Raw genomic sequence first — 27,215 nt, forward strand, 5'->3', positions numbered from 1 at the left:
TCCCTTTGTTTGTTATTGAAAGTTGCTCAATAAACCGCCATCGCTGCTCGCTGTGTCACGGTGCCTCGGGGTGTGTTACCTTGCCCGGGCAGATTCCACCACAACCTCAGCCGTCAATGCCATGGGAAGACAAATAATACTTCCAAAGCTGAAGTCACTATGGCATCTATGTGGCGAACTCCAAGAGTAAGCCCTGTTATTTTCTCATTTTGAACCGCACTAAATATTAATAGTGTCGTGCGGTGCAGACTCCCCTGTCCTGCAAGGAGGGACAGGTTACCTGCAGGCGGCGGCATTGAAAGGCTTTATTTTGAATGAGGGTTTTTGCAGAAGGCTGCATTTGACCGATGTATTCCCGAGACAACCCAGAAGGCAGGAGAAACACTGTTATCATGGTAAGATCTCACTCTGTGTCTGGTGACGTGCCTGTAAATATGTGAACTGCGACTCGTGGGCTTTTCGGTCGATAGGGCCTCTGTTTGTGTTGGTGTAATGGAGAGCAGTGTGTGTAGAAACCTAGACCTCCATCGGGATGGGCTGTCAAAAAGCTTTACATATAAGATTAGCGAGGGGGGTAATAATATCCCTACAATTTGATTTCAAGTGTATTTCTGTTTTGGACAGTTATAGGTGTTAAGAAAACATACATCTACCATAACAATGTAGGCTAAGACCGTTAAATGTCAAACATAATAAGCAAGTATGACTTTATTTTATTTTTAAAACCCCATAATTACCAGTGCCACTCCCACACCTAAAGGCACTTGGTAATGTGCCATATAGATAGTGAAAAAAGTAAGACCGAAAAAAGTTTAATTTATTTCATTAAAATGAAACGTTGGAATAATCTCTATTTACATGGACAACAATCTTTTAATGGGTTAAATTCCTAGACTAAGTTGCAAGGAAAGACTGAATATAGCTGCCCGCCAAGTGAAACAAGGGCTCACAGGTTTGGAAAAACCGTACAAACTATATTCAACAGGCTTTGAAACCCACACACTGACTGCGTCATTTCCCCTGGAAAATGTGTTTGGACACGGCCTCTTGCTGCCTTCAATTGCTGACAAAAATGTAGGAATTTTGACAACACACATTCAAACTGAAAGAGGTGCTTCAGAAAATAAAGTCAGCAGTGACACTACTATGCATCTCACTTTTAAACGGCAGTGTTCAAACCTGTTTATTTATGCCATTGGATAAATATCCGAAAAAATTAGGCATTTTTCGACCACTTTGGAGAAGTCACAAGCTGGTTACAATGAAATGGTTTCCAACAATCTGTATTTATGGCCTACAGATTTTTTTGCTACAAGGTCAAATTTGGACTCACTGAGGTTTAGCAAGTGTCTCACATATTTGACAGCCACATGATACGTTGATACTTGAGGAGCGTAGCTGATGTGTTAACATTAGAGTTAACCTGTACACAAATGTTTGATTTCTATGTAAATAATCAGAATTACTAATCCAATTTATATGACTTTACTGTATTAGATTAATTAAGTATTGATGAATGTGTATTAATTGGAAAAGGTACAGCCACTTGTTATGTTTTTAATGTTTTGTGAGGCTGTGCCACTACTGTAATATGTGTACAGAGACATTGAGACACACAACAGTAGTTATGTAATGAGAGTAACACTATGAATGTCACATACAAACAAACAACATATATAATTTGTCTTTGAAACAAAACATATATTTTAAAAGTTGGGAGTTGGCCAAGAATGACCAAAATTATAGGAGTCAAACAAAACAAAACTACGCCACATCCAATTTTAAATACATAACACGGGAGAAAAAAGAATTCATCATAATTACTCTTGGCCTTGTGACCCCTCTAAAGATAAAAAAAAAAAAAACATTTAGGAAAAAACATTTAATAAGAAAAAAAAAACACCTTCAGAAATATTGAAAGTAAAATAACAATATATGTCATACAAACTATAGATTCTTAAATTAGTCGAGTTTCAAGATCTATCACTTTAAACTTAATGTATAGGCCTATGTTGCATGTTACTAATATGGTGTTTTATGGCTGTGCTTATTTAAACTACTGCTAAAAAAATAAATTCCATTCTAGTAGTTTGTCACAAAAAATCTAATTTAAATTCAATCAATAGTTTTCACTGGATATGACATATGAGTGATATTAGCTATTCTAATCTGAAAGGAACTGCTCATTAAAGCCTGGAATAGAGTAAAAAGTACAACATGTGCCTGTCTTATGTAGTGTAGTTGGTTATAAGGTGCATACAATGAAAATGATTGAGTAGAGTGAGTCTCTTGTACTTTGATAAACAATTTCAGTATATTTCCCCCTTCCTGTGTTTTCAAGCTAGATGTAAGCACAGTCTATTGAAGCAGCCCTACTGTAGACGTAGTTAAACGTTTTAAGATTAGTTTTTAACTCGGAGGGTAAAATGTTATTAAAATACATATGTGTATCCAGATTAAGTCATTAGGATAATAAAAACTCAGACCACCTGTTGAGTAACCAGCTTCATATATTGACACAACATTTTACGACGGGCACTTGAATGCGTCGTTTTACCACTAGTCTGCGTGCGCTCCGCTGCAGGGGCAGAACTTTTACAGCACCAATATCTACGATGCCACAGTTTGCCCTGTTGTGGATGCTTCACTGGATGCAAGGAGGACTTATCACAACATGCTCATCAGTTAGACATGCAGCTTAGCGCAGCTCTGTTCCTCTACAAACTTACAGCGCTTTATATTTTGAAAGGGGGCCAAAAGTTTTCTTCTGTGTCTTATTAAGGGTGAGTTTAACTTGAAACTACTGCCAAAAAGAATTGCTAAAAGTAAAAGAGTTAACGATGGATCTATAACTTTGCTTACGGAGGATATCTTTGTTGTGGTCATGTTCTGCTTTTTAACACTGTAGTTATTTTTCCTGGTGGAATGATTTTGTTTTTGTTTTATGCTCTTTAGGAGTTTTTGTTCTAAACCATAATCATGTTCACATCCTACATAAAGAATCTGAATGATATGGTATTTTCTACGGTAAGCTTACAGGTTATAAGCACTGCATGTATTTGCTATGCTGAGAGATGCATGGCCCTACTAAAAAATGTCTGTGGGAAAACTTCTACTTATATTTACTTTAGATCCCAAGCCTGCCTTCCCTTCCTTTGTAGGCAAGTTTAACATATTTGCACTACCACGTGTTAATACTGTCAGCTCCACTAAAGTTTGCGCATATGTATTGAAAATATGCATGTTTATTAACTTTCACTGCATGTGTATTCAGACATTTATGTGAGTTATTCTCTGCCTTTTATTTAGTCTGAGAGCCCTGAAGAGCAGCAGAGCACCGGGGTCTTGGGCCGTATCGGGAGCTGGCTCTCTCCATGGAAAGGAAATAGTCAGACGAGTCCCACTGGAAATGCCTCCCCAACAAGCGACCAGGCTCCTAAGTCAGAGGGAGAAGAGGAGAGTGAGCGGCCTGTGAGACTCCGGGCAAAGAATCAACAGTGGGAGGAGGAGAAGGAACAGAGCTCCAATCCCAATCCACTCTTTCTCTCCAGAGACATTTCCCCCTATGAAGAACGGCACGCCGCACAGTCTGCCCACAGAGAAGGCTTTATTGTAAGCAGCACTGAGACAGCAGAAGGAGGTTCAAAAAAGGAGGAGTTTGTGGAGTACAGGCAGGAGAGAAAAGGGCAGAGGGAGGAGAGAAGCAACCGTTCTTCAGAGAGCGGGAATCCTAAGAAGAATGCCAGTCATCTGACACATCTCTCCTCCTCTTCTAAGCAGGGAGTGGTCCGGGACTCTGATCGAGTCCACACCCAGCCACAGGTCCATGTAGGCAGGAAGCTCCATGTTTACCTGGAGGATACCGAGGTGACTCACAGCGGCAAAGAGACCTGTGCTGGACAGGAAATTGTCCGCACCGAAGTTACAAAAAAGGACATAACAATCCTCCGAAAGGGGCCGTCATCATCAAGTTTTGATTTGAACTCGAGTTCAAAAAGTGAAGAGATCAAAAGGACAAATGTGAGTCCTGCTAAAGGTGCAGATCGTTATTGCAGTGCCTTAGTGGGAGTGTCACTGAAATCACCTCAAGACTCACAGTCAGAAGCTGAATCTGAAGAACAAACAGAGGCCAACAGCATGGGGCGTAAAAACGCAGCTAGAAAGAAATTAAGACAGAACGCTCAGGGAGATGAAGGGAACACCCCCCAGGAAAACATGCCTCCCACTGCCCTCCCTGTCCCAGAGGGAATCCTTACATCAGATAACTCATTGACCACTCCTCAGGGCAAAGGTGCAGAGACTCACATGGGAGAATCATCTGTAAACTCCTCCTCCTCCTCCCAGCCCAACCCCACCTCTCAGGCTTCACCTGAAGGCACGGAGATCGAGACTTCCTGCCCTGACGCCGTCAAGCAGTTGGACAACTTCCAGGACTCAAACTCAGTCATTGCCGCCAGTGTGGCATGTGTGGCAGATAGGGGCTCAGACATGGAGGACGACGACATTCTTTACAGAGTTGAAAGGAAGACAGAGACACCAGAGTCCAAACGTATGAGCTTAAAGGTCTCTCGAAGTGAGGTGAAGCTTTTTACAAAAAATGTGCCTTTGGAGAAGAGTCCAGCAGGAGGCACCGAGGAATTTAAGACAGCGGTAATGAAAACCAAAGATGGAGGGAAAGATAAGCCCAACACAGAGACTGACGGCAGGTAAGTCTTTACCCTGAATGTGATCTGTGTATAGTATGTGAAACAAGGACTCAACACAGTGCAGGGTATATTGAATGGTCTTCAAATTATATACTAACTTAAAAATTGTATATATATATGTATTTGTTAAGAATAATTGTTAGTGCATTAGTATTGTACCTCCAACCTTAGCAGCTAACCTGTAAGGTGATTGCCTTACATGACATTGCTTTCAAAAGAATGTGCGCTATGGGTGGAATATTACAGGCCTCTCCACAGCGAAACAAAGGTGTGCGTCATGAAACAAAGTTCAGATCTGTTGTTTAAGAGTTTAACTGTAAAGCAAAGAAAATGTGGAAAAATAGCTCAGCTTTAACTCAAGAAATCACCCAGTCATTAGTATAACATTTGTCCATGTCAGAAGACAGGGCGTGTTTATATAAATGATTTAAGTTTAACATTTTGCAAAAATAAAACATATGTCTGAATTCAAACCTTCATCTCTTATCCTACACAGACAACACCAGCTGAAGAAAACTGATGAGGAGCCTAAGCCAGCCGCTGGCCGCATTGCGGGTAAAATCAACCTCTTTGAGCACCCGGCAGCGAGGGTCAACAAACAGACCTTCCAGAGCCAGAGGAGTGCTGATGTCTCTCCAGTTAGAAAACCCACAGAGAAGATGAAAGAGGAATTTGTCTCGTTAGAGAAGAGGTCAAAATCTGGTGAACGTTACGCGATGGCCGTGTCCGGCACTGCACCGGCCGTCAGGGAGAAGCCAATGACGATCAAGGAGCGAGCGAGGAACTTCACAGAGGCGTCTAAATCCGATGACAGGCCCGCAGTGTCTCAAAAGCCAACAATGACTGGAATGTCTCAAAGATCCTCGTCGTCTGTTGCAGCTGCTGTATCAATAAAACTGGACAATCAGGGTAAACTGGATACTAAGGAGCAAATACAGAAACAAAAGTCAGAGATAACATTAAAACCAGATGGACAGGATACCATTGCTGTAGGGATAAAGATTTCCATTCCTAAAGAGCAACCAACAGACTCTCGAATAAGCAACACAGTAGACTCGAAAACAGCAGAAAAGGGGATGAAATCCAACAGTCTGGAAACAGATCCAACTAAGGAGACTAGTGATTCTGCAGAACTGACCAATAGCATCAGCCCACAGTCCAAAAGCCCTACCAGAATGGGCTCCAGACCTAAAAGAAAAAAAGGTAGGGAACCAGACAGTCCCATCAGCCCACATGGTGAAAACAAATCAGATGGCTCAACCAGTAAGGCAGAGCTCACCGGTAATAAACAACATCAGGTGGATGATACTGAGAAGGCCGCTTCTGCCTCTAAGACACAGGAAGTCTCATTAGCATCTGAAAAAGCCCAAGGAAATACATCAAACAAACAGTCTCTGCCTGATACCAAAGGAAAAGCTATTAAGAAGGAGATACTGGTGGTAGACGAACAAAAGGAAAGGTTAGCTGTCTCAGTAACAAATGAGAAAATTAATAAACTAGACAACAGACAGGAGGGATTGCCTGAACCATCTGTCAACAAAGATCAACCTGGTACTGCTGCTGGTCGCAGTGGAACAAAGACACCTATTGACGAGAGTCCCGTTATTTTACCCCGAAAGCAGGAACAGGCAGGGGGAAACAAGCTCTCATTCACACAGAGGAAAGAAAATGCCTCCAAGGAGTGCAAAGAAACTTCAGCCTCCTCCCCCTCACCTGCGGTTGAGCAACCTACTGAGAAGACTCGTTCAATGAAGCAAGGGCCTCCTGTCGAACATCCCAAATTAGAAAAAGAATTGCCAACACAATCTGCATCTAAAAGTGAAGGAAAAGTAAAACTTCCGAATAAGAAAGACACAGGACCAAAACCACAACCCTTAAACAAGGACACAGAGCTAATACATCAGACTGTGAGTGAAGACGTGAGGAATTTAGAAAAGGTGGAGGGCGAAAAAAGAAATCAGACTGAGAAGAAAAACAAAGATAAGCCCCAGCAGCTACCGCGTCCAGATAAAAATACCACAAAGGGCAAGATTTCAGACAGCAGACAATGTATCTCTGGCACAAAGGAGAGTGCTGCAAGGGATGATGAAAGCATAAATGCTGAGATAAACGATGAGAGAAAAGTCTCTCAGTCCTCAGAGAAGACCGGTACATTATTAGACCTCCCTGCTCCAAAACAACATGTCATACACACAAAGAGTACACATACAGAAGAAACTGTCACCCAGACTAATGAGGCTGTGAGTGGGACAAAGAGTGAGAAAGGGTCGTCAAAGGGGAGTCAGGCTACATGTGTTTCCTCTGAGTTACAAAAAGAGTCTCCAAAAGGTCCAGAGACAGAGACACAGCCTCATTCTGTCTCTGTGGAAAAAACTGAAAATCTACCGGATGACTCATGTGCCCATGGAGCTAATGACTCTGAGTTCCCCAGCTCAGAGTCTATTACCAAAGCAACAACAGCAGCTGAGAAATGGACTGTAAAAGCCGGGGATGGCACTCCAGCGCTGATAGCTGCACAGACACTGTCAGAGAAAGAAGCATCTGTTAAAGAGCACACTCCAATTTCTCCATCTAAATCTGAGAGGAGCAAGGGAGCAGGGCGGGCTGATGGGGAAAGCAATTCAAATGCCATCCCAGTGCCTGCAGTAGTCAAAGTCTCAGGAGATGTGATAAAACCAGCTCGCCGCCAGCGTGAGGATTCAAAATCCACGGAGAGCACAAGTGTTATTACTTCAGTCAAGGGCGCGAAGAAAATAACACGCGGCCCCTCGGATAGAGAGGCTTCCAGCTCCATAGTTAATGTGGCAGGGAACACAGCTGAGAAAACACTGCACTCACAAAGCAATGAAGTTTCGCTTGTTGCTAATGGAGATTCGTCCCAGCAACTCAACGCTGTCGGAAAGGAACTGGTCAATAACAAACCGAGTCCACAGGCTAATAAGCCGACCCCAGATACAACCCAGCGTTCTCCCATGAAGAAGCTCCATTTGCCACGGGGACTAAACAGAGACGATGTTTCAGCCCCGCAAGACGCCCCCTCTAGCTGGCTGGATGTGGACTTGCCCAAATGGAAGCTCAAAGTCCCAGTGCCCAAACTGAGCTACTCTGGTAGCGAGAGCAATCTGCTGGACACCTCTGGTGAGCTAGATGATGATGATTTCATTGAGAAAATCAAGAATCTTTGCTCGCCGTTCTCTCTCCCGCCACGTAAACACAACGTACTACGGACCCCTCAGCCGCCATTCGCCATGCCCGCCATCAGGGAGGACCGCCATGAGAAGACGTTTGACCCCGATGAGTTTAAGTTTGGTTTGAGGAAGAAGAATCAGTTTAGTGTAGACACAACCCCAAGCTTCTTATCAAGGCTGCAGAACAAGGACACCAAATCTGGCATGAAGCCAGCCAGGGCAAGTTTGTCAGACAGGAGCATGCTGCTGAGTAGCCTGGACACTCGCTCTCGCCTCAGGGACAAAGAGGACAACGATGAGGAGGATGACAAGGAAGAGAAGGAGGAGCAGGTCAAGGTGAAGTCTCGCTTGGAGGGCAGCTGTGTTCTCAGCAGCCTTTCCTCCTCCATTTTCAGAGGGAAGAGGAATGGTGGTCAAACGCAGGTGGATGGCACCAGCTCTGGGGATGTGTCACCGAGCGAAGCCCCCCAGCTAAGCCCTCCACCTTTATCCCAGCCATGTTCAACAGCTCCACTCAGAGATACACTGGCCCTGAGCAGCAGAGAGGAAGCCCAGGCTGTGGAGGCTGTGGTCGGTGACTCAGGCCCTCCATTTCCGTCCTTTAACGAAATCAAGCTGCCGGATTATTTAGAGAAGTACCTCCCCCAAGAACCAGCAAAACAAGGAATGGAGCAAGTCAAACCCGAGGTTAGTATTTCAGTTATTTTGACCAACTACTAATTATTTGGAACGTTAAAGACTGATCATTACAGACTGATTTCAGAGACAACATGCATCTCACAAGTTGTTATAATTACTTTAACAATCAGAGTGTTTATTGTCTAATAAAAGGAACTACTCGTAATACCAATTGTTCTGTTTTCACATGTCTGGAAAAAAGAAAAACACCTTTTTTCTTATTTGCAAGGAAGCACAGTAACAAAACATTTTTCTCCAATAATTCTTGGTCTATCATCAGGTTATTGGGAACATGCCAACCCCAGCCCCTGGAGATGAAGCAGACCGGGCAGTGAAACTTCCCCATGCTGTGCCTCCATTTTCTCAGGGGATTCCTCCAATCACACCTCCTACACTGCCGACAATCCCCTCTGAGCTGAAAAAGCCTCCAGCTCAGCCCCGGGCAACTCTTAGTAGAAATGTAAGTGCATATGCGACATACAAACTGTTAAACAATGTATGATAGTTTTGCTTTTTTAAGGTTTATTAAAGCTGAACATTTCTTAGAAGTTTATGCATATGATTTTAATCTTCTTGGTGCAGTGGGATGTGAGCTAGAAATTATTCATAATCCTTTTTCTCTTTAGAGCTGCATTTGCATTTTATGGAAAAATCCAGCAGTTTTATTTTAAACCCTATTTGCATTCTTTTATTCTCATTAGTAGGAAGCCTCTACTTCTTTTGTCTTTTTAGTCCATGAAAATGATGTGGGATGCAACTTGTGATCATTTTGTTCATGCTTTTCTTAACTATTTCTAAATGGCTGGAAAGGTAATGTCAATACATTCTAATTATAGGGAATTTAAACTATTAGTAAAAATAATTGGAAGTTTCACAATTGAACATGTTTGATTTCAAATCTTAATGACCAAATAACCTAACCTAAACCTTTCCAAACCTTTTCAAAAACGATGATATTAAATAGCTATAAAATAAAGTGCTTCCATATATTTTATATTTTTGATGAATCTACCAAATCAATCATTTATATGTTTAGCCAATTAAATTTCAAAAAAGTGATAATCATGGTTTTCAAAAATTCTAAATGTACTACCCAGCATTCCAAAACCCAAAGTTATTCAGTTCAATATCAAACAAGATAAAGAAAACAATCAAATGATCACTTTTGTAAAGAGTTAACGCCATTTTTTAGCTTCTAAACTCTCAACTTGGCCTTTTTGTGAGCGTACTGCTTTGAGCAACACTTTAATTCCTGCTGGCTTTGCTCCACAGTGTTGTGCTTGAATGCAAATTTGAGCAGTCTCCATGGACCCACTGTGTCCCTGGAAGTAAACTAAAAGGTCAAGACATTCAACAGGCACAGAACTTGCTGCACAAACAAATGCAAAATAGCTTTTTCTAGCACTTTGTAGGTGTTTTCCATGGTCTGCAGTCTTGCAATGAAAATCCTGTGCTTTTGCGTTCCAGATACGAATCGTCAAAGGATTTCACAAGCGCCCTGGAAAGGTACTGTATTCCCAGCTTTGCCCACATACAATAGAAACAAGATGGAGAGAGGAATCTGCACAGACAACTCTTTGTTCTGTGAAAACATCTGCTTTTCATATGGTGTTCTTGGGGGGTAAACAAAGTATTAAAAAAAAAACAGTCAAATGCAAACGCTCAGCTGGATGTGATTACAATCATGGAATTCAGTGCTGCCAAAGTGCTGCAACATTGTGGTTCTGTATTATTGTAGAACTTCATATATAAATTGGCACTCAACAATTTCAGTTTAATGGCCACACATTGCTTTAATTCAGTCTACCTCCAGCTTTAGCTGTGCCGGGGATTCTCTGTAATGCCTGGTAAAACACTGCATGATAACATTTTAGATTTGAAAGCTTCTAGAAAAAAAGACAACATTGAGTCTCGAGAGAAACCAGTTTCTGTACTACATTACTCACCAACTTCATTAGTCTGTTGCTTAATGAAATATCGATGACTTTAATAGTAAAGCGATGTATTACATTTCCAATACACCCTGTTGCTTTAAGTAGACGTGTGCCTGTTTGGTGTAGATAGAAACATTAAGATGCTTTTACTGCAGCTTAAAAGAGAAGCAAAGCAACTGCTCTCAGGTATTTCTCAGCACTCTTGTGAGTCATCATTTGATGTGATGGCATTGCATGTGTTTTTTGACACTACCCTTCATGTGTCCACACAGATGGTGTTGTTTGAGAAAGCTCAGTTCAGTGGCCAGGCCCATGAGATCTTCGGGGATGTAGCAGATGCCACGTCTCTGCGGCTCTCACCTCTCGTCTCTGTGATGGTTGTTAGAGGATGGTGAGTATTTTCATTCAACTGGAACCTTCAGACGATGAAAAATAAATGAGCACTGAAGTCTAATTCTAATTAGTGTCAAGCGGAATTGGGAACCAGAGTAGCCCGTTACATAATTTCTTGCATATTTATATATTTGAATAGCCTCTGCAGCTAAGAAGTGCATATGTGTTCATTAGTTGATGACCTCATGGGCTCTGTCCAAAGGAAACACAATCCTCCATCTAGCACCTCTAAAGACCACCAATTCATTAATTATCTTGTTCAGCCAATACAAATCCCAGAGTGTAAAATCGACATGTTGTGGTTTAGAAGGATTATGTGCAAGGGTTGGTTGCCAGGCAACGAGTGGAGACCTCAGGAAGTTGTTGTGCCTGCAAAAAATTGACATTTTTGCACACATCAAAATAACAAGCTACAAAATGTTAATTATTGAGCTTAAGAGGTGCTTGTAGGAAGGTTTCTTATTTATTTTCACCTTTGAACAGAACTAGGCGGTTTCCCTCTGCTTCTAGTCTTTATGATAAGCTGGGCTCATGATTTATTAGACAGATATGAGAGTAGTGTTGATATTATCTTATCTAACGTTTGGAAAGAAAACTGACACAGTGATAATATGTGTATTAATAGATCACATTTCTAGCTTAATCTCAACATATTTAATACAATTATTCAAACAAAACAGAACCCTGTGTCTGTATGACATGCAAACATTAGGAACACGGCAGTCCACTGATAGAGGATCAAGTGCAAAATGCATGTATACAATCATATAATTTAGTAAGATATGGGTAAAGCAGGTGACATTTAGTAAAGGAAATTACCACATGTATAAACAAATAAGATGAAAATATAAGAGATGATCCCACATGTATATTCCCCAACATGTGAAAGTATGTATTGCTTTATATGCCATGCACATGTTTCCTTGTCCTTGCTATTTTTCCCCAACAATTCTCTGTTTCTGGCTATTTGAGAACACATTCTTGTTTTCATGACAGCTGGGTTCTCTATGAGAAGCCTGGCTTCCAGGGACGCTGCATTGCCTTGGAAGAGGGAGGCATTGAATTGACAAACATGTGGGCAGAGCCGGGTCCGGAGACAGGGCCAGAGAACCTTCCTCCAATGCAAATGGGCTCCATTCGACTGGCTGTCCGGGTGAGCGATCTGAATACGTCTGCTTCATTTGTCCTTCAGTGTTACATTATAATCCCCTCCAATGGTCCTCTTTAAAACACATCTAGTATGTGATATTGCTTTATGGATATTCAGTCGATACCTCTGCTAGAACAAGCGGCCCTAGTTAAGGTTTTATTTGCTCACATAGGAATGATTTAAGGACCAGAATTGGCCACTGCTGACAATCACTGTGCTTGTTTCCCCTCTCTCTGTAGGATTACAGCCTGCCACATATTGATCTGTTTACTGAACCAGAGGGCCATGGCAGAGTAACACCTTACCATGATGACACAATAGAAACGGGGGCTTTTGGCGTCCCACTGAGCACCGCTTCCATCCAAGTGCACTCTGGAGTGTAAGTGTGACTGTTGTTGCAAAACAATCATTCAAACCTTTGCCATTTAGTGGTATTAAAGTGTATGTGACTTTAAGGACGGGCCAACAAAATCAAATCCTCAGTAAGACACATAGTCTTCTAATTATAGTTGACCATTGGATAGGCAATGTAGTACATTAAGCCGCTTAAGCACAACACTTCATTGCCTTGTAGAGCATGCAAGTGAAGCTAATGAGAAAACCCCAGCGCTCTGCAATGATAGTTACTGTTTATTGCTAATCACCACCACAGCCTCATCTGTGCTCAGTGTAAGGTTGTAAAGTTTGAGGTTGCTTTGTTTGTTTGTTTGTTTGTTTGTTTGTTTGTAGCCTTTATTTAACCAGGTGAAAGCCCCTTGAGATCCATTGATCTCTTTTTCAAGGGTGACCTGCAGGACATTAGTTACACATGTAACATAAAAACAACAGAACAACAATAAGGATGACAGACAACATAATGTACAGGGTGCAGTTTACAAACTCTATTTACAGTGACAGGTACCATGAGTATCAAACAGCATGTCACCCAGCCGAGTTTTAAAATGATGCAGGGGAACCAAAGTGCTCAGTTTTAAACATGTTTGCAGACTGTTCCAAGTTAGTGGAGCTGCACAACTAAAAGCTTTCTTCCCTAAGACAGTCCTAGCACTTGGCACATTTAATAAAACAACATCATGAGATCTCAGGCAATACGTACTTTCAATTTGTTGAGAGATCAGAGAGCAGATATAAAAAGGTAGTTTACCCAACATGGCTTTATAGATGAACATGTACCAATGACTGAGCCTCCGTACAGTTAGTGAAGGCAGACCTGCCTTGGCATACAGGGTACAGTGATGAGTAAGTGCTTTACAGTTTGTAACAAATCTCAGGGCACTGTGATAGGCGGCATATAACTTTTCCAGGCAATGGGCAGGTGCATTCATATAGATCAAATCACCATAGTCCAGCACAGGTATAAAGGTCACAGTGACTAGCCTTTTCCTGGCTTCAAAAGAGAAACAGGACTTGTTTCTGAAAAAGAAACCTAGTCTAACCCTCAGCTTTTTAAGCAGATTAATGACCTGAAGTTTAAAAGTAAGACGATCATCAAGCCAGATACCCAGATATTTATAAAAGGCAACCACTTTGAGTACTTGCATAGTAACAATATCCAAAGCAGTGTCTGTAGTCTTTTTAGCTTTAGAAAAGAGCATTACCTTGGTTTTATCAACATTTAAAAGAAGCTTTAGTTCAGAGAGCTCAGTCTGAATAATGTTAAAAACAGCCTGTAATTTAACACCAGCCTCCTGAATGGAGGGACCTGCACAGTACATCACGGTATCATCCGCATAAAAATATAAAGTAGCTTCATCCACATTTTCACCTAAACTGTTGATATATATAGAGAATAAAAGTGGACCTAAAACAGAACCTTGAGGAACACCAATAGCAATGTTTAACCACTCAGAAGACAGCCCATCAAAGTGAACACATTGGGACCTTTCAGAGAGGTAGTTCACAAACCAACCCTCTGCATGGCTGGATATGCCAACACTGAGTAGCCTCTGCTTCAAAATGCGATGATCAACGGTGTCAAACGCTTTGGAAAGGTCAATAAATAGAGCTGCACAACTCTGCTTATTGTCTAAGATACTCGTAGTGTCATTCACCACTTTCATTGTGGCTTTGAATTATAGCTGAGAGTTAATAATCATTACTAGCTTCTTCAGTCGTTAGCATTGTCTTTAGTTTGACTCTCACAAGTTTGCCTCCACTGGAATGTCTGTCTTGTTTATGCATGTCAGAAAATAGGGAAAGTGGGTGTGGGGGTAGTTGGAAAGCAGAATGGAGAGGTGTGGAGAGAATTTGGTTAAGAGAGGAATGTGTTTCCACATCAGAGGTGTCTGCATTCTGGAAATTGTGTGCCCTACTTATGAGGAATTGTAGGACTGCATATGTTTCTCACATAGCTATTTTTGTGGTTTTACCTTGGCACCTTTGTCTCAGTTTTGAGATTGTTGACAAAACTAATTGCTGTCAAATGCCAGGCTCAGCAACGAATAGTAATGCTTCAGCAGAACCCCCCTAAAGTGTTTCCAAATGGATCAAATGTTCAACAGATGTAGTGCACCAAGTTCAGTTGAGTTCAAACTGACTCATTGTCTCCTTTCAGTGCTATGAGGTTGGCATCATTTCTTGGTATCACTTCCTTAGCACTGAATAAGCTGGGTTTTCTTTTTTTGCTACCAAAGGCTCATATGTGGGGGTTGGTAGGAGGCATTGTGTTGCTCAACATAATGGATCAAAAAGCCAGAGGTGGGGGCATCAATCCAACAAAGGCTGCCGATGATAAAAAGGGAAAGAAGATTCTTTGAACTGAAGTAGGCCATTACCGAGATATTTATTTTATTCCATAACAAATAGCTTTTGTTCTCTGCGGGGTTTTTTTTTATTCATCTCTGACGTAAATGTGAAATACCTAATTGAAACACTGCCCTGAGTTAATAACACTAAATGTACTGAGAAAAGTAGCCAACACTTCCTGTAACTGCTGAATTCCATGAGGGAAAACAGTTTATAACATTTATGGCTTTTAGAAAAGCAACAAGACAAGCAAGGTCATGAATCACTTTGCTTTTAAAACCCCCTCGAAGCAAATTGTGCACTCTGTGGAGAGACCTTTTCACTTAATGCTTAATTCACATGTGGGTGTCGCTGTGTTCTTCAGGTGGCTGCTGTTCAGTGACCCAGGCTTTCAGGGAATGATTGCTGTGCTGGAGCCGGGAGCGTACCCGGTCCCTGAGACCTGGGGCTTCCAATCACCCTTTGTTGGATCTCTTAGGCCACTTAAAATGGTTTGTTTTTATTTATCTAATATCTTATGTCATATTTTCTTTGTTTTTTTTCACTGCTGTATTAGGTAGAGCTCAAGTACTGTTTTTTCAAGCAATCAGGGTAAGCTTTATAAGCCCTGTCTTATGCCTACAGCTATTATTTCAACCAGAGAATATTATTTGATTTTGTTTCATTTTCAATTAATTCATGTTCCCCTCTGTATGGAATGTGACCATGAATGTCTCACAGCATTTTATCTAGTACCAATCATCAAATAAAATGTGTCCAATACTTTGGTTTAGGAGCGAGTACCTTGTGACATTTCTCAGTTGTAACTTGTGTTTAGTGCTCTTTAACACAGTTTGGCTTCGAGTAGGCACAAAACTAAGATGGTGAACACTTTGATCATCAGTGATGTTTAGCATTTATTGTGAGCATGTTAGCATGCTAAAGTTAGCTGTGAAAGGTTTCCATCAGAACATTGGTGCTTGCTAACACAATGAATATGCTACAATTAGCTTTCATGAACACACTGTTCTTAGTTCAGTAACCATTACGACCCCCTAGTGATGTTTGTGTATTGCGTTACTCCGGCATTGAACAAAAGTGTCAATGTTAGAATTAGCACTAATTACCTTCCCACAGTGACAGGCGTAAAGGTCAATATACGTTAATTATTCTTCTTTGCTCCCTGTTCAGGACTAGAATAATTGACATAACAGAGCCATTTGCATACTGTACAATGTGTATTTAATGAGAGAAGAACATTGGTGCTGATGTTGATGTCTCTGTTTCAGGGTGGTTTCAAAGTAGAGAATCCAAATGAAGTCAAGGTAGGATCATTTTACATATTACGTCTATTGAGTGTTGTGTGCTTCGTGTAAATAAAATGTGATTTAAGATCTTTGAATTATCAACAAAGCAAATGATGTTTTAAGCTCAAACATGTTTATTTAAAAAGCCAATTTTTCTGTTGAGTTTTTCTTTCATGCTTTTTATTGAAGCAGACATTTTTAAACCTCATAATTAAAGGAAAACAGCCTTTTCTTAGACTCATCACTCTTTACAGGGATTCAACAATCATAGCAGAAAATCACTTACAGTAAGTGCATGCATTGCTAAAGTTGTACTCACAATGTTAAGAAGCCAAATGAGGCTTTATTTAACGTCAGTCGGAACCAAAGCCAGATATTCATAAAAAAATCAAACTGAAGCTTCAAATCTACATTCAGCAAAAAGCGTTATCTTTTTGATCTTTGTGGGTTTTGTATCCATGCAACAATCATCTTGGAACAAGTCTACAAAATGAATGCATGTGTAAAATACACAAGGACACACTTTTGCACTTTTTGCTAGTGCAATTTATCAACTTACACAAATAATGAGTTTGGCTTTTTCTCTTTCGCAGGCTGTGGTGTTTGAGAAGCCTGGCCTTGAGGGCTCCTGTTTGGAAATTGACGGTGACGTTTTCAGCTTTTGTGAAAGTCAAGAAGACATTGCTACAGATGGAGAAAACGTTGAATCAACACAACTGAAGTCTATGGGTTCTCTAAAGATCATCGGAGGATTGTGAGTCTTCATACTTCACTCTCTGGGATCAAGTCAAGTAGTAATCTTGACTTGAAGGCTAGTTTATTCCGGGTTTTGTTGTTGCCAGCTTGTGAATTTGAGGTTATGTAATGCACTCACGATATGTATAAATACAGCTCTAACTAAAAACATGGCTGCTCTTCTCTCCTTTCAGCTGGGTGGGCTACAGCGAGCCTGGGTTTGAGGGCCAGCAGTTCATCCTGGAGGAGGGGGAGTACCTGGACTGCAGCGACTGGGGAGGCTCAGATCAGCTCCTGTCACTGAGACCAATACTGGGTGTAAGTACCATACTGAGCGTACTCTCTATGAATCTTTGAGTGACTAAAGCTTATTATACACTAGTACGCAACACAAAATAGCTGTGGTGTAGTGTTTACATGATGGTTCGACCACCCTGGGTTTGAACGCCAGAATACAAAATAAGGAACGTTTTTTCCCCTGAAGAAAGGTTATTCTTGTCGGAATGGAAAATCGAAAACTTTCCATATAAACTGACACTTTTGACACTGTACAGAAAACACAGGGTTAGGAAGCAGGGGGACCATTAAGGGAAAACTCTGAGGATTACTAAACTTAGAGAAGTGATGCACATAAACAGTAAACACAAGTAAATAAAATGTAGAAAGGCAACACACTTTTGTTTTTATGAGCCTGTGATAAGGGAATAAACTCCACATTATTATTATTTGTGGGAAAACAGATTATGTTGTTAAGCTTTACAGAAGTGGTTCTCTAACTGTGGAGCACTCTCTCCAGGCATCTCAGAGAATGGCACACATGTCGAAGCGGGGAAAAGCTTAATTAGGTAGAATCATTCATTGAGTTAAATTAATCTGATCCATGTGGGCAAAGCATGACAACAGGGAATCTTTGCAATGTTATCATGATCCAGATTAATATTGTTATATTTCACAGCTGTGAAAAATGAACTTATTCTGACACATAATCAAGCAAATACAAAAATAAAGTCAAGAAATGATGATACATTTATCTTGCCCATGGTTCAGATACTTCATTAGCGAAAGGAAACATCTCACACTCTTGACATTGTTACTGCGAATGTTTGACATTTTGATCTTCATGTTTGCATGGACTATGTTGTGATGTTCTTCTTCTCTCGACAGGATTTCATGTCTCCACACCTCAAAATGTTCAGCGACAGAGACTTCGGTAATCTGGGCGTCAACATTGACCTCTCAGTGCCTGTTATTAACATGGAGGACACAGGCTATGGTGTGAAGACGCAGTCAGTGGATGTCATCAGTGGAGTGTAAGTGACAAATATAATACTTAAACTACGTAAGCAGTAGGTAAATAATAGGATAATTCACAGCATAGTTGTTTCCCCTGTTAAAGTCAATCGGTGTCTGTGATAAATGACAGTTTAGTGCATGCTAGGAGATACATTTCTCCATTCAAACTGATAATTACTTAGGCTGCAGTCCAAGTGAGGTTTTGTGTGGTTTGTTACCGTTCTCTAAAGTTCAGGTGCACAGCGCTAAGGCTGCCGCACCCACGACAAGTCAAGACAGCCTACCTAGTTCAATAATGGTTTGTCTGCCACACCTCACTATCCGTCAGTGTAAGTTAGCTCTGGAGCATGCTGTCTCACACCCTTGCAGAGGAAATAAATGTGGAATTCATGCTGGGTGTGGAGGAGGAGTTTCTAGACGCCTTAACAAGAAATGTCATTCATATTCGGATTGTACTTTGTCTCCAAAAAGTCAAAGATCCAAGTGGTGTTCCATGGTTGTTTCCATTTCTGTTTCTTTATTCTATTAACAGCGAAAATTGTTGTTTAGAGGCCTAAAATCAATAGTTCCTTTGAAGACATGGAAAGAAGGATTATTTAAAAATGCAGAAGTAAACAAAAACCAGAAGCCAATCGGAAGGAGTCATTACTCAAATGAGAATAATGAAATGCAGAACATGCTGAGCGCGGCTTGCCAAGGGACAGGCTAACAAAATGGTGAATAATTATAATAAGAATGGAACATTTAGTTCCTGCTTTAGGAGGCAGGGCTCCTCCGTATTGAAGGGTTATTCTCGCTGTGCTGCTAGCCTGTTATTAGACTGCACGGCCTCGCCCATGCCGTGTTGACTTCCTTCTGAGCCTTTGATTGGCCCAGCGTGTTGTTTGAGCATTGCAGAGAGAGACTTGTTTGTACTTTAGCACAGAGATGCAGACACAAGCCTTGAAGCAGAAATAACACTCCCGCTCACCCACCCAAGACATACCAGTTTCTCAGGGAGTGCAAACAGTACATAAGTGCTGATATGCTATCATGTCGGAGGCCCTTATCAACTTGGACCTCGACCAAGACTTTTTTTGACTGTGTCACACTGGGAATTCTTGCAGTTTTCTTTGATATTAATTATCACACAGTGGTTCTCTCTACTAACTCTGAAATGTCAGTGAGAAATAAAAGGGTGCTTATGTTCCTCCTCCTTCTGTTTCCTCTCTCAGCTGGGTTCTGTTTGAGGAGCTGGGCTTTTGTGGGGAGAGCTTCGTCGTGGAGAAAGGCCTGTACGGATGCCCGGAGGACTGGGGGGCGCTCAAACCCAGACTTGCCTCAGCAATGCCTGTCCGGGTGGTAAGAGCAATGACTCAATTCAAAGTTCTTGTTGTTTTATTAGGCACATGTTGGACCACTGCAGCGGCCTGTGTTTGCTATAGAAGCGCAATTAGTGTCTTCTAATCTGAGCTATTTTAATTTCAGCATTTATGATTCATTACTGTGCAGAAGTGCTTTATTCTCACTTCCCCTGGAATTCCTACTTTGGCCAAACCAGATCCAATCATTGCACGTGACCAGTCACAACACTCAGGCTCGTGGCCAAATCAAAGTTGAAAATAGAGAAAATTACACATTGTGATCATGAGTCACAAGCGGAGCGAAATGAGTTAATCTGCGCACAAAGGACAAATGTGTCATAAGACTTAAAGTGAAAACATCTTGATGTATGAAAGTGAGTCATCGTGAGGCTTTGAGGCGTTTCAAACTGAATGATTAACAACAGGCATTAAGATTTCATTAAATGTTTTCTTTTCGTGGAATAATTCACCCACGCAATGTTTAAACCGTTAATTAGTTTGTCAGTTACTCGCCCCGTGTTTCAAATGAACAACAATCCTTTTTATATGCAAATGAACCCATGGTTGATTTTTTTTTTCTACTGTGTTGTGTTGTGTATGTAAATGTCATGAAAGCTTTTGTTTCATTTCAGGATGACTTTGATAATGCAGCCAAGTTTAAGGTATGTGATTTCAAAGGATGATAAAACACATGCTGAGATGGTGGATAGACACTTTATCTGATGTGACACTCTCAGACTGTATGACTCAGGCTTGTGTCTCTCTGTGGGTCTCAGGTGCAGCTTTTCTCTGATCCAGGCTTTGAAGGCTCTGTCCTCCCTCTGGAAGACAGCGTGGCCTCCCTGCAGGACGGCGTGTCTGTGTCCTCTTGTAAAGTCCTGGCTGGAAGGTGAGAACTACTGCGCACTATGAATAAAATATCACTCTGCAGTTATTGTGAGTCATGATATAAATTGGTACTTAAATGACTGCGCCATTCTGCAAAAAATCTGATTTTAGGAATAAACCCTTTTGCATTTCCCAAAGGTGAATCATACCAACGTAGCTTCATACCGCTCAGATACCAACATGTCTCTGTGGCTCAGTATCTGCTACAGGCTGTCACTGCTCCACTTCCAAAAAGATGTCTCATGTGGCTGCAGCCTGGGATGTACTGCACATCTGACATTTTGAATGCTGCAGTGTCAATATCAATTTGATATATTGCTAAATGTGTGAACACAGCTGTTCCCATCTTCAACTATGAATAATCTAGCAAATGCATATTGGCATTTGGAAGCCTTGACATGTACATTATGCAAATAGTGTTTAGAACATTACTCTGATTTAGTGCTTCTCGTGTGTGTGTGTGTTAATGTGTTTGTATCCCTGTGTGCAAATGATTTCCAGCTGGCTGGCGTTTGAGGGCCAGGACTTCATTGGCAGGATGTATGTGTTGGAGGTGGGGGGCTACCCGGACCTGAGGGCGATGGGCTGCGTCAGTGCGAGCTCATCCATCCTGTCAATACAGACTGTTGGCTTTGTAAGTTTATTCTCCTCTTGTTATTATTTTAAAATGTGTTAAATATAAATGTTCTAGGGTTTATGACTTTGTTGCACTGACTGTCGTAAAGTGAGGCTAACACCATATATTTAAAGCTGCTACAGTCAATATTGTTGTATTAAAAGAGCACTGCACCAATATAGCTCTGCAGTTCCTATACAAATGTCAGACTTATGGACAAATTAAAATATATCAACGTCATTTTCACTACATGCAGGTTTTCTGTATTTCCTCTTTTGCTGATAGCTAACTTTTTGTAAACACAACTATTTGTCTTCATGTAATTGCATATCAAAAGTCCACAATAAAATAATATTGCCTTCACAGGGACAGATTACAAACAGGACTGTTTAAAATCCACTTAGCAGCTTGGTTGCACCTAGAATAATAAAGTTCATTTTAAATGTCTGCCCTTTTGACCTATAATAAAAAAAAATCATAGGCTTGGCTGCTAACGTTAGCATTGCTATCATCTGGGCAAAATGCCAGGGAGCACTTGAGTTTGTCTTCTCCGTTTCTATGGAAACCTAAAAATAACTTTAATGTCTACCTGCATGACACGCAGCGTGCCCACCACATTCTTTAATGTATGTCTTCCTCTCGCTTGGCAGGAGTTTTCCCTCCCATCAATCACTCTGTTTGAGCGGAGTGGGCTGTGGGGGAAGAGAGTGGTTCTGACGGAGGCATCAGTCAACCTTCAGCTGGCTGGAGGCTGCAGCCGAGTCCAATCTGTACTGGTGGAGGGAGGCATGTGAGTACCGCGTTATACCTGCTGCCTGGTAACGCCATGTAAGAATGTAAAGCAGCCCGTCACCTAGTCCTCCTTTCCATGTGAGCTCGACGGGTTCGTTCATAGCAGCCTGTGAGTGGGTTTCTACCAGGAGTGAACCCACTGTGCTGTCGAAGCCATTCAAACTGCCAGGAACGCATCAAACAGAATAATATCACTAATGTTGCACTCACACCTTCTCCACTTCTAAACCCCTGTTGGTTTTTAATCTATATTTAATATCTTTCAAATTCAAAAAGTGATCAAGCTTGTGAAAAACACCATGTGGAGTGCCAAAAGAAGTTTGATTTTAAAGGTGATACATCTCAAAAGACAAAGGATTTAGAAATAGAAGAAGAAGAAGAAACATCAAGGTCTTGCTGGTGTTCTCTTGACTGGCAGTGATAATCTGCAAGAACCAATTCCAGTCTATTTACTCTAATCCCGGTCTGTAATCCAGGTGGTGAAAAGAGCTCCCTGTTATTCTTTCTTAAGACTGTTAGGGTAGCCTGTATGCTCAGACATGTTTCATAGATTCACATGAATTGAGTGCATCTTCAGCACATCTTATGTACAGCAGTGCTGTCAGATGGAGTGATGACGGAAAGCTGCTGCTGATGTGAGAGATTTAGACTGCATGTGTGAACCAATGCTGAGGAACTAGAGCTCCAAGTGAGCCAGAGCTGTCTGTGGAGTGGCACATTCCTGCTGCAGCTGAGACGGGCAATCAGCCCAACAACAGGCCATTGAGATCCCAGTTCAAAGCAACATTTAGTGTCCGAGACAGAGAAAATGGACAGCAGTAAAACTCAGCCTATTTAGAGAAATGACCTTTGACACAGTGCTGCAAAGGAGGAGACTCGACAAATAAAGCTAAAAGAAGAATGTGTTCCTTCACAAGTTAGAAAGCCTGGTTTTATAACACCCGAGATTAAAGCCATAGCAGACTGGGTCAACAATAACAAACTGGTACTCAACATTGCAAAAATAAAAGCAATGGTGTTCGGATCCAGACATATGTTAAGCAGCAACCCTCAATTAAGCCTGACACTGGCTGGTCAGCCGGTGGAACAGGTAAACGAGACTAAATTGCTTGGCATTGTTCTTGATTCTAGTTTACGGTGGACAAAGCAAATTGACAATATCGTAACTAAAATGGGAAGGAGCATAGCTGTGGCAAGAAAATGTACAAAGTATGTAACACCACTTTGTAACAAGTCATTCAGTCTCTGGTTTTGTCACATCTTGAGTACTGTCCGGTCATATGGTCATCAGCAGCAAAAACACATTTACAGAAATGACAAATAGCTCAAAACAAGGCTGCCAGACTCGAAGCGCACTCATATTGGAGTTTTGCATAGAAAGCTATCATGGCTTCCAGTTGAGAAACATCTGCAATCTCGTGTTATCACTTTTCTAAAAAAATGTCCAATTTATCAAAAAACCACTGTATTTTTACTATCAAATAGTTTACACAAGAGACGAGCATGACCATAAGAATAGACAAGCTACATCAGGCCATTCTCATTTTTTCAATTTGTAGACGCTTGATTGTTATTAAGGCACATCAATTACAAAGATAAACTTGCATGTACATTTTCCTGTTTTAAAAAAAAAAAACACAATTATACTCTCAAAATGATCATCATCATCAAAATATATGTTTTCTTCTTTTTTCCCACAACAATTCATTTAAAGTGCGTACAAATATTTAGTCTTTTTCAACAACAGTAGTCAACATCAGGCCATGTACTGCCACCTAAACCCAGGACACATCTTCTGTGACTTGTAGAGGTATAAAGGAATGGAACTCATTGCCAAACTACCTTGCTGAAATAGAGTCCAGAGCCATCTACTAATGACCATGTACAAGAAGCAACATACAATGAAGGAAGAGAAATACATACAAATAACCTATGAAATGCATTGTTCTGCTCGTCGATGCACTTTGTTGAGATGAAGAATTCAAAGATTGAAACACAAGCAAATCAAACATTTGTTATTTGGCCAGCCTAACTTCTGAGTATAAATAGGAAACACCAGTGTAAACAGTATTTATCTTCAAATGAACTGAGGAAAGCTGAGCAGGAAGTGGTGTTGGTTTCACTGTGGATGTTGAACATATAAATCTTTACTCGGTTCTGCTTTTTCTTCATCACCAGGTGGATTTTATATGAGGGAATCAACTATCGTGGTCCTCAGATCTTGCTGAAACCTGGCGAGGTGCCAGACTTGAGAAAGTTCAGCAGTTGGCAGAAAATTGGATCCCTTCGCCCTCTCACACAGGTATATCCTTTCACTCCCCACTAGGCACAAAGTGTCTCTGCACCGCAATACATGTTTTAACCATATGTGCTTCTACCTTACAAAGATTGCACTGTTTAGGTCACTTCATCAAGTTTTCACTGCTTGTATGGTTTAGATTTGGCTTATGTTAATCCATTTTCTTTCATGTACTTTACATTCAACTTGTACTTTTATGTTGGACACTAGGCAGCTGATCAAAATGACACTGAATACCTATTGTTTTATTTGTACGTACTGTCCACTCCAGACCTACTCTGATCTACTGTCAGTGAACGGCTGTGTACCTTAACTTTAAGAAAGAACAGAAAAAAAACGAATGCAATTTTTTTCCTTTTTTCAAAAGTGTTGATGAAAACAGAAGCTATAATTTAATGCAAAACAGCTCTACACGGCAAGCCTCAACAACTGACGTATTGTAGCTTATTGTTTCTTTGTTATAAAAGACCTTTGCAGCATCTGAAATTATTATTATTAAACCCTAATCAAAATATAATTGTATGGTGGAGAACACCCTTTCTTTCTTTCTTTCTTTCTTTCAAAGATGACTCACATTGAAGTCCGGTTATATCATATTCATTTGTGTAGAGCTGTGTATTAGAAGCTTTGATTTCCTTATGTAAAGTTGAAACGTTGTTTAGAAAAAGGCACAGACACATTTTGTTTGGTAACCTACTTCTCTTTCAGAATAATGAACCGTTTTTCACGAAGCAGAAGCCCTGATGCCATTGTTTTTTTTTGGCTATGTGTTATTTCTGAGTAGAAGCGAGTGCACTTCCGTTTAAGGAACAGACGCTCGGGGCTCATGATGTCAGTGACCGGCGATTTGGAGGAGGTCAAAATGCTGAGGATCCAAGAAATAGACGAGACTGATGGATTCGATCAGATCTGGCTCTACCAGGATGGACACCTCCACTGCAAGGTACGGTACCAACATGACAACATGACATAGTTTCACCTGATGGTGCTTTGAATGAATCATCACCAAGCCATGCATAATACAGTCATTGGGATCACAAAGATCAGTTTCTCTGTTTGTTATATATAGCATGTACATTGTTGTCATCCGGTCAATCTATTCCACAAAATGACCATACATTTAAATGTTTTAATTCAATTTGATTTTAAAACATGTATAATAATGGTATTGTGCATGTTTTAACCGGTTCATGCATATATATGAAATAACAAATGTATGATGGTTGAAAATAAGGAGTAGCAGGTTGTGCTGTCTCCCACCAAAGACATGAGTTCAAATGGGATTTTGAAAGGTGTAAAGTGAACATACCAGAGAAAACGATTTGTTCATAAGTTCCAACACTTACAGTAACTCCCTAACTGCCATGAAACGTTTGCTGCAATTTTGTTAAAAAAAACTGCATTCTGTAATTAACGCCCCCAAGTGCGTCACCAATAGAAAGCCAAGGATGTGCATTAAGAGAGCGTGTGGCGTAGTGGGTTGTCCGTGGGCAAGACACTTCACCCCAAATTGCTCCTGTGGGGATTGTCCACAGTATGTAAGTCGCTTTGGATAAAAGCGTGTAATGTAATGTGCATTAAGACTGCGTAATAGTTCAAACATAGTGTCATGAATAAGCCGCTCATTGTCTTGCCCCCGCAGAGACAAAGTACGAATTGTCGGTTCTTAGTAGCAGAGGTGATCAACAACTACAAAAGGTGCTGCAGTCCAGACCGTTTTAATCATGTCAAAATGAATTCCCAAACTTAAAGTAGAATCATTTTCATCAAGACTACCGGTAGGTCCAAAGCAGCTCAAACAAAAGACTAAAGACTATATATATATAACCTCAGTTCAACTTTCTATTGAGGTGCCACTGTGAACCTCGCCGTCAAACCAAACACAGATCCCTTGATTTGGCATAAAGCCTATATCCATGTGTCATGATTAAACTGGTTGAAAAAGGTGAACCACTGGAGTAAATGTCACTGAACTCCCCTCCTGTGTCTCAGCTGCTGGAGGAGTACTGCATGGGTCCCACTGGCAGTGTGACGATGGAAGGAAGCCGAGTGGGTCTCAGCCCACATCCTGAAAACCATGTCCACCTCTGGAGCATCACCCCCGAGGGCTTCATCCGCTACACCCCCACCTCTGATCTGGTGCTGGAAGTCAAAGGTGAGTCTTCTAAACCTTTTTTAATATTACAAGACACATAGTACGAATGGTATAGCTGACCTTGGACAGTATGTTTTTATGTATGTATGTATGTATGTATTCCTTTCAATTTGTAAGTCAAACATTCATATACTTTATGTTCACCTTAAGGGAACATTATTTAATGATATCCTAATATTCTTTGTCCCGAGTTATTATAAATGCAAGATGCATTAATTTGACTAAGTACACTACTCCATTTACTCACCTTGAACCTTACTTTCTGTTCTTTTTACATAATAACTTTAAGTGGAAACTGGGTATTAATGCATGCAGGGCTTTGTTTGCAACGCTGTCAATGAGTGACACCTTGTGGACTAATTCATGTTAGTGTCCACAGGATATTCCAGTGCACTAAGATGCATCGTTTAGAATAATAAAACACATGTCGTACCTAGAGTAGTTATCTGTATGTGCCAGGTTTTGACTAATATAGAGTATATGTATATGACAAAATTGACCTAAATAAAATGTGTCTCTGTTTCAGGGGGACAACACTACGACAAAACACAAGTGATTTTAAAAACACTTGATCCAAATAAACCACAACAAAGGTGGGATGTGGAGGTGATATGAAAACCTATGATCTCCTGGACTGTTATATATTATTATCATCAGAGGCTGTCATGCAGCTACAAGATGCTCAAAGGCGAGGTACGATCAGAGATGTTCCTCCTCTGCAGGAGGACTACACAAGTGTCCCATGAGGTCAACATGGAGAGCTTTGGATAAATCCCTAAGAATGTATTACCACTCAGAACAGAGTCTGAACTTGAAATGCTTTGTATTTTACTACAATTATATCCTACAACTTTCTTTGTATTGAATAAATCTGTTTGCCAGACTTTTATTAACTTAAACAGTGTTAAAAATGTTCTATACCTGTATGCAATGTTATGTTATATGTATACTGTATATATAGCACTATTTTCCAACTGCATGCGAAACAAAAAAATAAATGTTCTCTTGCAATGT

General features: G+C 40.8%; 1 protein-coding gene across 2 annotated transcripts; it reads left to right on the forward strand.

Moving 5' to 3' along the window:
* Window positions 1-27,212, forward strand: LOC307015239 (uncharacterized protein). 2 transcript variants are annotated; one of them, XM_079643740.1, is made up of 23 exons: window positions 2,591-2,783; window positions 2,956-3,027; window positions 3,310-4,706; window positions 5,203-8,581; window positions 8,853-9,032; window positions 10,040-10,078; window positions 10,779-10,897; window positions 11,896-12,052; window positions 12,289-12,428; window positions 15,159-15,285; window positions 16,063-16,098; window positions 16,674-16,834; window positions 17,010-17,133; window positions 17,980-18,125; window positions 19,323-19,449; window positions 20,084-20,113; window positions 20,228-20,340; window positions 20,841-20,973; window positions 21,606-21,745; window positions 23,926-24,049; window positions 24,831-24,989; window positions 26,039-26,201; window positions 26,728-27,212. In XM_079643740.1, the coding sequence occupies exons 2-23, from the start codon at window positions 2,980-2,982 to the stop codon at window positions 26,814-26,816; spliced, it is 7,131 nt and encodes a 2,376-aa protein (XP_079499866.1). In that variant the 5' UTR covers window positions 2,591-2,783; window positions 2,956-2,979; the 3' UTR covers window positions 26,817-27,212. The 2 variants fall into 2 exon arrangements, with proteins under 2 accessions (XP_079499865.1, XP_079499866.1); XM_079643739.1 differs by lacking the exons at window positions 2,591-2,783; window positions 2,956-3,027 and adding an exon at window positions 1-395.
* The last annotated feature ends 3 nt before the right edge of the window (window positions 27,213-27,215 follow it).

The sequence above is a fragment of the Notothenia rossii genome (genome assembly GCF_949606895.1).
Source record: "Notothenia rossii genome assembly, chromosome: 8".
Classification (NCBI taxonomy): domain Eukaryota; kingdom Metazoa; phylum Chordata; class Actinopteri; order Perciformes; family Nototheniidae; genus Notothenia; species Notothenia rossii.

Excerpts from the sequence above, each read along its gene's own strand:
- LOC307015239 (XM_079643739.1), top strand. The coding sequence starts at position 348 with ATGTATTCCCGAGACAACCCAGAAGGCAGGAGAAACACTGTTATCATG. Across the intron at positions 9,033-10,039 it reads GGGCAACTCTTAGTAGAAAT|ATACGAATCGTCAAAGGATT; the intron begins GTAAGTGCATAT and ends TTTGCGTTCCAG. Across the intron at positions 17,134-17,979 it reads CACTGAGACCAATACTGGGT|GATTTCATGTCTCCACACCT; the intron begins GTAAGTACCATA and ends TTCTCTCGACAG.